The sequence below is a fragment of the Phaethon aethereus genome (genome assembly GCF_964289735.1).
Source record: "Phaethon aethereus genome assembly, chromosome: 7".
Taxonomy (NCBI): Eukaryota; Metazoa; Chordata; class Aves; order Phaethontiformes; family Phaethontidae; genus Phaethon; species Phaethon aethereus.
The window spans coordinates 38,936,025-38,948,898 of NC_138583.1; the positions used below are offsets into that span (position 1 = coordinate 38,936,025).

The 12,874-nt window shown below is 42.3% G+C and overlaps 1 protein-coding gene across 1 annotated transcript; it reads right to left on the reverse strand.

Moving 5' to 3' along the window:
• Positions 1-1,050: 1,050 nt before the first annotated feature.
• On the reverse strand, positions 1,051-10,025 carry CLRN3 (clarin 3; the record flags this gene model as incomplete). The annotated part of the gene is made up of 3 exons (XM_082002494.1): positions 1,051-1,325; positions 3,619-3,798; positions 9,797-10,025. 3 exons carry the CDS (start codon positions 10,023-10,025, stop codon positions 1,051-1,053), a joined length of 684 nt encoding a protein of 227 aa, XP_081858620.1.
• Positions 10,026-12,874: the final 2,849 nt, after the last annotated feature.

A 12,874-nucleotide genomic window follows, 5' to 3' on the forward strand; every position in this document is an offset into this window, starting at 1 on the left:
TAAGGAAGCCCGCCGTTTGGCTCGTGTGCCGGGGCAAAACGACAGGCCGGCGCAGCGGGTGGGAACGCGGATGCCCCCCGCGCTCGAGCGGTGGCTTTGCCGTTTGTTGTCAAGGGTCCATAAATAGCCTGAAACAGGATTTTGCTAATGTTTCTGCAAATGAGTAACTTGCAGGTACCGGGCTGCTGTGCTATCTTCTGTAGGCCATGGCCCGTCCTCTTGCTACTGCTGCCCCGGCTGCCCGCCCCGCCAGCCGTGGACGAGAGCGCGGAGCGAGGGAAGCATGGATGGCGTCAGCGCTGTTGCTGTTGGGAGGTTTTACGTGAAGGCGACCGACCGCAAGCGAGTTTGTCCAAGTGCCCACACTCCTGTTCACGAAGAGGAGCCCCAAGTGTGCCCACGGTCCCCAGGGCACTGCCACAGGGACCTGCGGGAGAAGAGCCGTAAGCAGAGAAAGGACAGCGGTAAGAATTGCAGGACAAAACGAAGCACCGACACCTTAGTGACCGTTTCTCACCATCCCCAGCGTTCCTGCCCCTTGAGAGCCTAAATTACATACACAGCCAAAACAATGCCTCTGATCTTCCCATTCGGAGCCAAAGGGCGAAGCAGACGTGCATTCGTAGGTGCTGACGTTGGGGCAGAAAGCTGGGGCAGCCACTGAGGGTCTGTCCTGTGGTCCAGAAAAATCCAGGAAGCTGAAGGTGGGAACAGCCCCTCTCCGTTGTGTGGGCGAGAGGCCGGCAGTCCTCTCGGAAAGGCAGCGGTGGTGGCCGGAGAGGAGGAACGCTTCTGGGAGCGTTTCCACAGCAATCCTCCCAGGGGAGAGCAGAACCGTAAGGTGCATGAGGTCCATTCCTACGGGACGGTGCTGGCATCATGCACCCTGGGCCATATTTACTCGGAGGTGTTTAGGCAGCACATTTACCAATGGAAACGTTAAGTATTACGCCAGCTACTAACAGAACTATACACACAGCTTCGATTTGGATGGAAATGATCAGGCATGATTGCCCACATTTCCTTTACACCCTCTTTTCAGTGGCATCCTTAAAACAGAATGACGTCTCTTGGTGCATTTTCAATGGGTCTTTCCTGTTCTTTCTTCTTAGAATATCTTGCATGGTCGTAGAAATATATGATGATGATAGAAGTAATGTTCAGAAAAATGATGAGCAGCATGATCCAGTATGAATATCCGTAAGTGTGTGAAGATTTGCTATGTGTCTGCAGAAAAGAAAAACATCCGTAGGCCAATTTTAGAGACAGGCCATTTTCTTCTATGTTCACAGGAAAAAGTATCATGGCTATAAGTATGAAGATTCCTAGAAAATACAAATACAAATCTTAAAGGTGGAACTGTAGTATTATTTATGCAGCTACTTGTAAATAGTCTACTTAAATAGGTTAGAATACCTGGACTAGGACAAGGATTAATCTAATATTTTCCATTAATAAAATATGATGGCATTTAAAGATTTTTTTTGTCCCACCTAATAGTATCTGCCAGGTGTTTTGACATTGGTAACTATAATCTTCTGCTAAAATTAATGGACTCTCACTGACTGTTCTTAGATAAGGCCATTTAATGTAACTTCTTAAATTTAATTTAGCGCTGATGAGTATAATATATCCACCCTTTCGGTGATTTGCAAAATGCCTATCTGATATAAGCCTGAATTCATGGGATGTGTAGTATCACAAATGGATAAAATCCTGAGCAACCTGGTCTACCTTCAGGGTTGGCTCAGCTTTGCTCAAGAGCTTAGACTTAGAGACCTCACATTCTTTCCAACCCGAATTATTCAACCACTCTGTGATGAGCCAAAATGAGATGCCTTATTAGATATGTATCTATTTCCTATAGACTTCTGAATATAAGTGGAGTCTGGTTACCTCGACGTTTAGCTAAATAATGCTTTTACATCTCTGCTTTCATAGTGGCAGCAGAGGTATAATCTCTGAACATAACTGAAAATATTTCTATTCCTTCCTTCTAGGTACACCATGTTACAGATGGTCCCTCTGAAACAGGTTTAGGTTTTTGCAGGACTTTACAGGTTATCTGGTAGGAAAATTAGGAACCTTCAAGATACATTCACACATCGAATGATGTGTGATTTTTCATAAAAATATGCCCACAGCAAAACAGACTTCCAGGTCATAGCACTTACAGGGTTGTAAAAAGTAACCACAATCCTCAGTCAACATGAGGGTTTACTTTCTCACTAATATTTACTTTGGCAAGCCCAGGGTCCTTTCATTTCAGGTCAAAGCTTGCATATTCAGGCGGCATAACGGGTGCTGGGCTTGGGAAACGAACTTTCTCATGCGATGAGACAATGATCTGGTTGTCTCAAAAGTTGAATAATTCTCCAATCTAGGCCTTTGTTCACTTTTCTTATTGTGTTTCAAGGAATCCACAGTTGTTTCAGCATCTATCTTTATATACCGTGTTAGCCACGGCTGGAGAAAAAGGGGTGTATTTCACACCCCCACCTGTACTTGCTATGACCAAGGCTACGTTTATCTGCACGATTCCCTTTCCACCAAGGTCTGATTTTGGCAAAGGCAGCTCACAGAGTGCGGCCCCGGGACAGAACACTGCTCAAGGGAAGGCAAGCTCCCACTCCGCGAGCGGAGCGTCTCCGGACCTGAAGAGCTCTTGAAGGACAAAACGCCAATGCTGAAGCACTCTGTAACCAGATGTCTTTAAAGAGAATTTTCCGAGTGCAAACCGAGCGTTAGAGGAACGCGTAATCCTCTTGAGACAAATTGAGTGTGAGAGCTAAGTCATTACCATAGCAAGATGAAGAGGGTAGGAAGGTGCGTTAGGAGCAGCTAAGCTCAAGCCTACCGGGTGAACGAGGGGTTACACCTCCAGGGAGCTGTTTGACGGAGTTCACGTCTCTAATAACTCAGCGTCTCTACCATTTTTTTTCTGCTTAGGGAATGTTAAAACTTATTTTGTTCTGTGAAAGTGGTTTTTGGAGAAGGAAATAAATTTTGCCGTGACTCTGTCCTCCTAACTGCTCCCCCACTTCCCCCCCCCGCCCCCCATGTTAATGCTGTTGTGGATGTATTTCGTTCAACACATTTTTCGGAAATGAAGCTAGAGTCCATCCTATAGATTACACCTTAGAGGCCTAATTTGGTATGTCAGTAACCCAGCAACAAATACGCTACAAATACCATTAAATAGTGACATAAGGTTCTTAAGAGGTTACAAATCGCACTGCGGTCACATCCAGTGCATACTTTTCAGTTATAGGTCCGTTCTGTATTTGTCAGCTTACTCTCTTCTTCTCCATGTGCACCATGCATGAAATGATGCTACGCCTGTTGGGGCTTCTTCATTTCCATTTTTGCTGCCAGTGAATACAGACTCCTCCTGACCAATGATGCCACTTGAAGTAAATAAAACTATTTGACTGGTACTTAAAAGAAAGTTTTCAGGTATCCCAGCAGACACGGTTAAAAACCAAAACCAACTGAACAGAAAACTTTTCCAAGTGTTTCCTTTTACAGATATATATTTCTTAATCTTGGAATCGATGAGGATACAGTACTCATCCATATGGTGGGCAGAAAATGGTCAGCATGGGATGCGTTACTCACCGCATAAGGAATTCCAGGTATAGACTCCGGTGGGTCCCAGAAACGTCTGGTAGGGATTACTGACAGCATTAGTGCAGGTAAATCCAGAACTCAGAAGGGAACTCAGTAAACTGAGAACCAGAATCACAATAATTGCAGTGATCACGCTTTTGGCCTTGCTGTTGCTCAGGTTATCTGCAACTGAAATACAGCGGCTCAGCGTTGATAATCAGCCTTCCCAGCACAGTCCGGTGGGCTCGGATGACCCTATAACTTACTGACATGGCTGTAATTAAATGCTAATAACCAGAGATTTGGTTGATCTGTAGAGATGGGGATGTAGAAGGAACAGTAGGTTTGGACACAGCATATGAACCCCAATCCAAAATGGGGTGAAAGTACATTAGGCTGAAATAAGTGCATGTCTGCTAATCCTGCAGGCACACAAACTTCCCAGGCTTCGGGTTAGGTAGTGAACTTCTCTTCCTTAATACTTCTGTAAATATTTCCTCTTGACATGGCCAGACATAAATTTTATGCCTAAATCGGATCAGAAAACTACGTGTTCCTCTGCCCATCATTCCTGAGATATCTGGTAACTTCTACAAATGTAGAAATTCAGGCGCTTCAGGACATGGTTTAGGAGACATGGTGGTGCTGGATTAATGGTTGGACTTGATGATCTTGAAGGTCCCTTCCAACCTAGTGATTCTGTGAAATTCTACTATTTAAAAATTGGCTCCAATTGTAGATTATTTCCTTTTAATATAGCAGCAGTCCCCCTCATATGGAATAAATCTGACAAGGGGAACAGCTTCTAGAAGTCCAGTAAAACCATTAGCGTGGAAGGGTCAAGTGCGTTTGTAGGACAAACGTAACTGAGCATGGTCTTTCATGGACAGATGAGGTGTGGTTGAGCTGATGTTCATATCCTGACTAGGTCTGGCTCTTTCCACATTCTGTGGAAAAAAACTGTGCGGAAGCAGTACTTGCTCCCATCTTTTAAAAGAAGCAACTCCTGCTTTGTTTTCACCAGGAAGACTGGGTGTGTAGAGTGCTGTGGCTCCCAAGGGACTGCACTTCATGCCCACGGCTGGTGGCCCTGGGCTCGGCAAGGGGACGCATGTGGGCTCCTGAGCGGCCGGCTCAGCCCTGCCCTCGGGCTCCTGCTCTCAAGGTCTCCTGAGCCCATGGGTCAAGCTGTCATGCACCTGAGCATCGAGCATCCTGGCACCTCTCCTTTTTGCTCCAGCTTACTACAGCTGATAGACTCAGGTTGTTGGCCAGTGTAGTTTCTGTAGCTATATGCGTGGTTGGCCACATATACATGGCACATGGCATCAAACCCTCCAGGACTGTAATCAATTTTATTGTTTTTGCCTAAATCCTTCTAGTTATTCGATGTGTTGCTGATCATAAGAGACACAAATGTGAGCACAATATACTCAAAGTGTAATTGCAGTATAGCTGCATTGAAATATGTTATTTTCCTCCTTTCAATTTAAAGATTGAAAAGGCAACTGTAATGTGCCTGTGGCTGCCTTACCCTGTAACAAATACGACAACAATGTTTTCAAGCTCTATTCAAATGCGTGTTGTGATAGACAGCCATCTGTACGAAAACTTATTTTCTATGCTGCTTTTAATACAAAGCCATTACTGTAAAGTATTCAGTTGGTGCATAAATTGGAGAAATCATAGCAGAAAAAATAATAAAAACCCCATAAAAAGAAAATAAACACTCATAGCAAAAAGAAGAGCTATTGGAAATAAATGAAAAGGAGAGTTTCACTCTCACTTTATATAATATTCCTTGTAGAAGTTAATTTCTGTTTGAGGAAACGGCAGGTAAGGATGTGTTATGGAAATCAGTTTAAATTTAAGCAATTCTCCTAGAAGAACAGGAAAGACAGGCATTGAGGAAACATCACTCAATCAAATGGAAGTGAGTGTGCCGCTGGTTGTACCATGCGCTGGCACCGAAGCAGCCCTACTGCTTGGGCATTGCCCTGTTCAAGAAATAAGTCTGGAGCCGAATCAGACAGGTTTGTGTAATTTCCCCCGGGCAGCCTCACTTAATTTTATTGCTCGGAACATCTCCAGAATTGACTGGCTACACCTATCGCACCCCCTAATTGATCTTTATCTCAGACAGTGATCCATGGTTTAGGGGATGTAATGTTGTCAGACTGCGCCTGTTATAAGCACGCCTGCAACAGCACAAGACTACAGGTTTTAAAGAAAATGCTGGTTTTGTGGCAGCAGATTTTTTTTTTCTAAACAAAGCAGTCTGCGCAAACTGAAGGAATCTACAGTAGCTGATCTACTTGGATGCGGTCAATGGTAACCCGCAGCTGGATAACCTCTGCGTCGGTGTGAAATAACCTAATTCCAGAATGAAAGCAGAGGATTTTGCTTTTGCCGGGTCTCTCCTTAATTTCCTGTATCTTGGGGTTTTTTTCATCTTTAACTATTGTATAGTTGGACAGAATTTCCCAAACTTTTACTGGCCCGAGCGTGAATGACATCCAGCTGCCAGCCTGGCAGCTTTTCTTAGCAGTGCAGATCTGACAGCTTTTATGAGGTCTACGATCACTTATGCCATATAATGAAATGTCATTTAAAAAAAAAAAAAATTAGAGTTCAACCTAGCTTTCTACTTTTCAGGAGATCCCACAGCACGTCTGGAAGCTGGTGATAACATTAATGAAGTTCCAGCAATTTTCAAGCATTTGTCATGTATTTTAAAAGTTAGGAAGTTAATCGATTCCTCTCTGCTATAGCAAATTTCAAAAACTTCCTCACGTGCCGTTGGCCTTGCTGGTTGCCAATAGTCAGATAAATCTTGATTTTACAGGACTCTCTGGGCGTGCCTCTTCCTGCACCTTGCTCACAATTTTTACATGTTTGACTTGGAAAAAAGCAAAGCTGTGAACAAGCTCTTTTACAGACTATTATATTCGTAAGTGGTTCCTTTCTAAGAGAAATCGTTAAAACAGCTAATGAAGACTCGAAGGACATAAGCTATTTAATAACTTTTACATTCTGCCAGATCATTGTGCTCATCCCCAGAGCCTCCGAAGTAGCTGTATTGATTTATTGCTCTATTAAGGTCATTCATGGCAGTCTGTTAAGAGGCTACCCTGACTAGGCAGTTCATGCACTGTACACCTGCAGAAACGGTATTCCTTTGTTTGTCTTCCATCTTTATGCTCAGAAATCTCTTTTAACGTTGTGGTTTCCAAAAGGATAACTTATGGTCTTTGTACAGGCTTTGTACGGGTCTTTGTACAGAAAATCTGCTTTTGTATGGCCATTAGTAAAAGCCAACCTGGGCTATTGCTAACAAGCAATCTGTATCCCCAAGCTATCCTATTTGATTTATGCTTTCATTATTTCCATTCTCCTTTTCTAACACCCAGATATGACAATGCCATTTGAGGAACACACTCGGCAGAGACCCCCGGCCAGGGCATACTTTGCGGAGCAACAGATCGCGCTGTGATTTAAAAGGAAGCTCATAACTCTTACTGGAGTCTGAAACGTTAGAGTGGAGAAAGCAGAGCACTTCGTTTCTCCATAGCACAGGCAATCCATTTACTTAAGGATGTCATCAAAGGAAAGACATCTACTGTCTTAGGAGGACCTGACTATTTGAATTTAAATATAGTATGTATGCAATTCTATGAAGTATTGTTCCTATTTCAAGAATGTATGGAACCATACCTAACATAAAATATGAGAATCATGCCTAGTACAGAGCCTAAGAATGAATTTAATATCAGTTAATTTCCTCTTGGATATATGCCCAACTGAACTAGTGAGGGATGTGGGCAAATCCGTATTTAGACTATTCATAAAGCACAACTTACTTTCAGGAACTGTTGAAAGCAGCTATAATCTCCTGAAGCTCATTCGTTTTGTTCATCCCTAAATGGCTGATAAGTGAGAATTGGGATACCATTTTTGTCAATGATAAGCACAAAAACCTAAATCTGGTGGGGGGAAAACTACCACCACCACCAAAATGCACGTAGACCATGCGAAGATCTGAACTCCTTTACCGATGCAAGTGTTCTGTGAGTGTTTGTCATTAATTGTAATTAAAATCTGTCTGATGGTAGCGCCCAGGCCCTGGGATTGGGTTGCGTTAGCTGCTGTGCAGACAAAGGCAATTCGTGCCCCGAATTCCTGCCAGACCACATCCTCGCCCTGCAATCAGCTCTCCCCGGGTGGACTCCTGGTTTCACAGGGAGCCCTATGAAAATCCGCAAGAGTCTGCCCGCATGGCGCGAGGTCTGGGGCTTGAGCCAACTGGCATGAGGAGATACAACCATATATATAAACTATTTTTACAAACGCCTATTTACTCTTCTAAAAATTGATTATTCTCATATGACTGCAAACAAACTGATTTGAACGAGCTGTGATTTTGTATTTGTTATGTAATGATCTCAATATATGCTATATGCTTTGCTAGGAGCACCGCTGTCTTCAGGATTTTCTAACAACGTAATTGCTATAATGTGAACCGGCTTGTGTGATATAGCCTTGCCACTGGTAATTTGGGTGCCTGTTCGTACAGATACAATTCCTGTGCTAAATTAAGGCGGGAAAGTGCTAGGAGATGGGAACCACCTGGAGGCTTAGGTCTGCTGTGCTCTACCTCGGTGGCTTGTCTGTAGTGGGACATCTTACAACAGCCTACCAAAAAAGAAAAAAATTTCTTAAAGTACATCTCATGTTTCAAAATCGTTTGACCTACTCTTCCCAATTTTCGTTAGGTTTCTTCTGACTGGCTTTTTTCACTTTCACACGTGTATATCAGCATTATTGCTTTGAACTCGATGAGACAGCAAGACACACAGAATGAGTGCAAATCCTTGATCCTTGCAACAGCTTCCAGGCTCGTCTACCTTTGGGCTTTGTGAATGCTTTTCTTCACATCAGTAGACCTACTTGTGCATAGACTTAAATAAATCTTTGCTGAACTGTGTGAAATCAGCATTGAGTCTGTGGTTCGTACCTGGTATGCATTATTTCTGGTTTCTGTTTTGCTTTTTCTCATGTTTTGCTTCTCGTACTAGGATTTTTCATGCTTGTCTTAACTTTCTCCATGATTGCACTACGTAAAACCCCTTCTGCTCTTCCCATTATAACTTTGTTTTATTCCCATGTAGCATACCTCCTCCCCTCAGTTCTTCTGTCCTCCTTAATTATTTAACCATTTTTATTCTTTTTCTTCTGTAATAATTCTACCATTGGGGATAAATACAAAGAACTGCAGATGCACAAAAAGTAAGATCTGCTGCATATCAACATAAGATACAGCTGAATTTGAATTTACTGGATGTTTTCTGAAATGATATTCTAATAACCTTGTTTCCAAAAGCTCATCTCAGAGTTTTTTTGGAAAGTCACGATGATGAGTCGTCACCTGAAAACCACGCGTTGGGTGGGAGAAGAAAGGCCTTGCGAAAGATGACAACCTATTTTGTAATCCATACTTCACAGACTAGCTTTAAAAAAATAAGACATGAGCAAGCATAAGGTTTGAAAATACTAACCAAATGGTTAAGTTTGATAACAGCACTTAAAAATGGAATGGCCTGCCCTTAAAGGAAGAAATAAAAGGAATACTGTCATTAATGCGTAGGTGCAGCACACGTATAAACACTGTATCTGTCTAAATTATTGTTTCACATCTTTTGTTCTTTTCCGTTCACCAGCCTCATAAAACCTTCTTCTCTAAAAATGATGTTAAATTTGATAGTAGGTGGCAAAATGTTTTAAATCAAACAATTAATTTAACAAAATGAAATTTTAAAAACACCCTGGAAGCTGAATTAGATTTATAATCCTTTAATAAAATGGTAATTGAGTGTTGCTTTTCTGTTCCTACCTGAAAACGTCTGAAAGTTAATATTAATTTTACACTAAGTTCCTATTTTGTATTTTTACCTCGTTCCAAGGCGTAGGCAATTACTAACAGGTAATTAGATGAAGCTGCTCCAGCATTTCTGGGCTTTTTTGGGTCTTATCTTATACCACGGAAATCCCCAGTCTGGTTTACAGATATTCTTGCTCTCACTTAAAGTCTGAGAGTCGCAGACGAACGCAAGAATGAGCCGCGGTTCCCACGTCTGCCACCTGCCTTAGCACGAAGACACCATCTGCTTCCCGGCGTAACACCACTCACCTCGGAAAGTCCTTTCCGAAACCTGAAGTCCCGCATGGACGAACTGCTCGCAGGTACCGCTGAAGAGTCCATAGGTGAGGCTCACGGTAACGCTGGCGTTCGCGCCGGAAAAGTGGACCTGGCTCCTCATCCAGTGCTGGGTCGCCAGAACAACACAAATCATCGCGAAGGAGCAGAGGCAGGTAAAAAAGGCGGATGCATACATGGCCGTTTTTTTTCCGGACGGCATTTTGCCCGAGGTTTTCCAGCGGTTCAGGGTATTTTCTTCTCTTTAGTCCTGCTTCACAGGAGGCTGCCTGCTCCTCCTCGCTATCCGCTCTCTCTGCCAGCAGAAGGTTACCCCGGTAAACCTTACGCAAACGGCAGCGGTAATAAAAATGTAAAATCATTGAACTTTGGTCTGGAGAAAGGGTGTTGCCATAGCTACAGCCCAACCTGCCTGGCAAAGGCCGGCGGGCGGTTTCGGATCGCCTTGCCGGACCCAGGCGTTCCGGACCACGGGCTCCCAGCTCGCCTCGCTGCTCTCGGGGGTTCGTCACTCCCCGACGAGATTCTGTCACCCGTTCTTGCTTTTTCTCTTGAACGGCTGGTAACCAGGCTGGAAAAAAAAAAAAAAAATTTTTGCTAAATCTGTATCTAGTTTGTGATGGTAAAGATTAATAAAATGTTCCTTCCCTGTTCAAATTCCCAGTTTGCTTAACAGCTACCCAACTATCGCTTTTGAGACCTCTTCTAAATTCTTTATGCTCTTTGTGAAAATCCCAGGTTCATCCCGGCTTTTTAGGGGTAAGGAGAGTCTATCTACTATCAATAGATTATAGATAGAGATTAGATTATTTTCTAGGGAAATAGATTATTTTCTAAGGAAGAGCTATAATTCTTAATTAAATTCCACATATTCTCACGCAATAACTCCTTCCCTTTTTCTGGACTTTTTTTTTTGACAGGGAGGAAACAAATACTTTAAATAGGGATTCATTTCAATGAAGTAGTGGATATGTAAAGGGAGAAATACTGAAGGAAATCTGTTCTGGACTATAAAGCAACAGAATATTTTCTTTTCTTCTGCCCAAATTGGCCTAAAGAAAGACAAAAGACAGTAACAACACGATATCAAACAGAACATGCTTTGCATAATAATAAGACTGAAGCCAAATTTCTACAATTTGAAGGAAACTGGGCACCAGGGTCCCCATTTTGTTTGTGTGAAATCTGAAACCTAAATTAATAATCTATTGTCCGGATAAAGTGAAAGAGATTCCATTACCTTTTATTTCTATTAATTATAATGTCATTATTCCGTGCTGTACTCTGGATCATCCAGAGGTTTTTTAATTAATCTTTGGAAAGCAGTCTGCTTTAACAGTGCTGCTAAATAAACCTGTTGAGCTATCTTCCTGAAGCTTGATGCTTCTGTATTGTAAAGACATTGAGAGATTAAAGTTTTATGAATCTGAAATGGCAAAGAATTGGGGGGCGGAGGGGGAGAAAATACATGTTTTCTAATGCAGTGATATTATACTGTAATTGTTCTACTGTTATGTTTTCTTGACTCAAAACTTTAAAGCAGTCAACATGTTTGAAATCCATGTATTTTATTTTTGAGCTGTACAGCTGGTCTTTTATGTGATAGGCTTGTCTGTATTTTTTTCAAATTATATGGGACTTTAATGATACTTTTTGAGGTCGTTGCTTTATAAGGATTTATCCATTGAAATCATACATAATTTACGGACTTCAATAACGTACTTAACATAGGCACATAGCAGAAGTCAGTTGATGATTCAAGCACCGATGCCCAAAGGGAAGCTTTTCAGCCCTTCTAAAGAAACAAGAAACAAGAGACAAGAGAGACAAGAGGCCTGCCTCTCTTTTTCCATCCGGTACTTCAGTTAATTTTTAGCCATAGCAATACGACTAAACTCCATTAGACTGATCCACACTACAGGTTAATTAAACCGATAATCCTGTTTGCGATGTAGGTACGTACAAAGAGCATAGTCCAATATATTCCAGTATTCATAGTCTAAGGATATTTTTTAATAAACCGAGGTAAAAATCTGCCAGGCTGCCAACAGCCCTGTCCCACCAGCTGTGCTGCTTGTCCCTTGTGAAAGATGTTTAAAAAATATATGTTTAAGAATTTATTTTTGTTTGGTACTAACTTTGAGGGAACAAATATTCAGCTGCTCCTCAGTGGTCCTCCTGAGAGAACCAAATTTAAATGAACTGAGCATCTACACCTTTAAAAATGCTAAATAACAGAGTCTAAGAGCTGTAGTTGATATTCTGTAGTTCCTTTCTAAGCAATCTTACTCAATTATATCTAGTTTTCGGTGACTCAGCTCAAATTTTTGTGGCTTAAATCACTGAACCTCTGAATTGCTCTGTAAATGAGACTGCAATTTGTCGTTTTCTACACTGTCACCTTGAAGTTAATCTATTCTCTGCCGATGGTATGATTCCCTGTGTCTTTTTTTTCTCACAACTCCCTAAATAAAAATCACGTAACTCGTAATGAAAACTGCAGTTTGACACGACACACCTCGTCACTTGAGAGCAAAGAGATCCGACTCAGAGAAATGGTTTCTCTCTCAGCACCTTCCTGACTCTGCCTCCACGAACACAGACTCAGCCCCGCACAACGGTCAAACTGAAAAATCAGAGTCACTCATGGTGAATCAGATGGACAGCAGAGAGATTTGGAGTCCTTTGCTAGATAAAATGACATAGAGCCCTGTATTTTTAAAGGTGGAGTATATGAGTATTTCTCTTCTGTTTATTTACAAGTTAGTTTGCTTTAAGTGACCAGATACGTAAAAATATAAAATGAAAGCTTCTAATTGCAAACATTTCATATACATTTATTTTTCTACGCTACCCACACATTTTTATACCTGAAAAAACAAACCACTTGGCTTGTTCCTTTGCCCACAGCTCCGGATGGATGCCAGATCCCGAGGGATGCCAGATCCCGAGGGATGCCATCTCCTGGCTGCGGCAGGCGGGCTCCGAGGGCTCGCTCCCAGCTGGCTCGCAGGTAAGTGCGCTCAGCCGCGCTCAGCAGCAGCCGGGGAG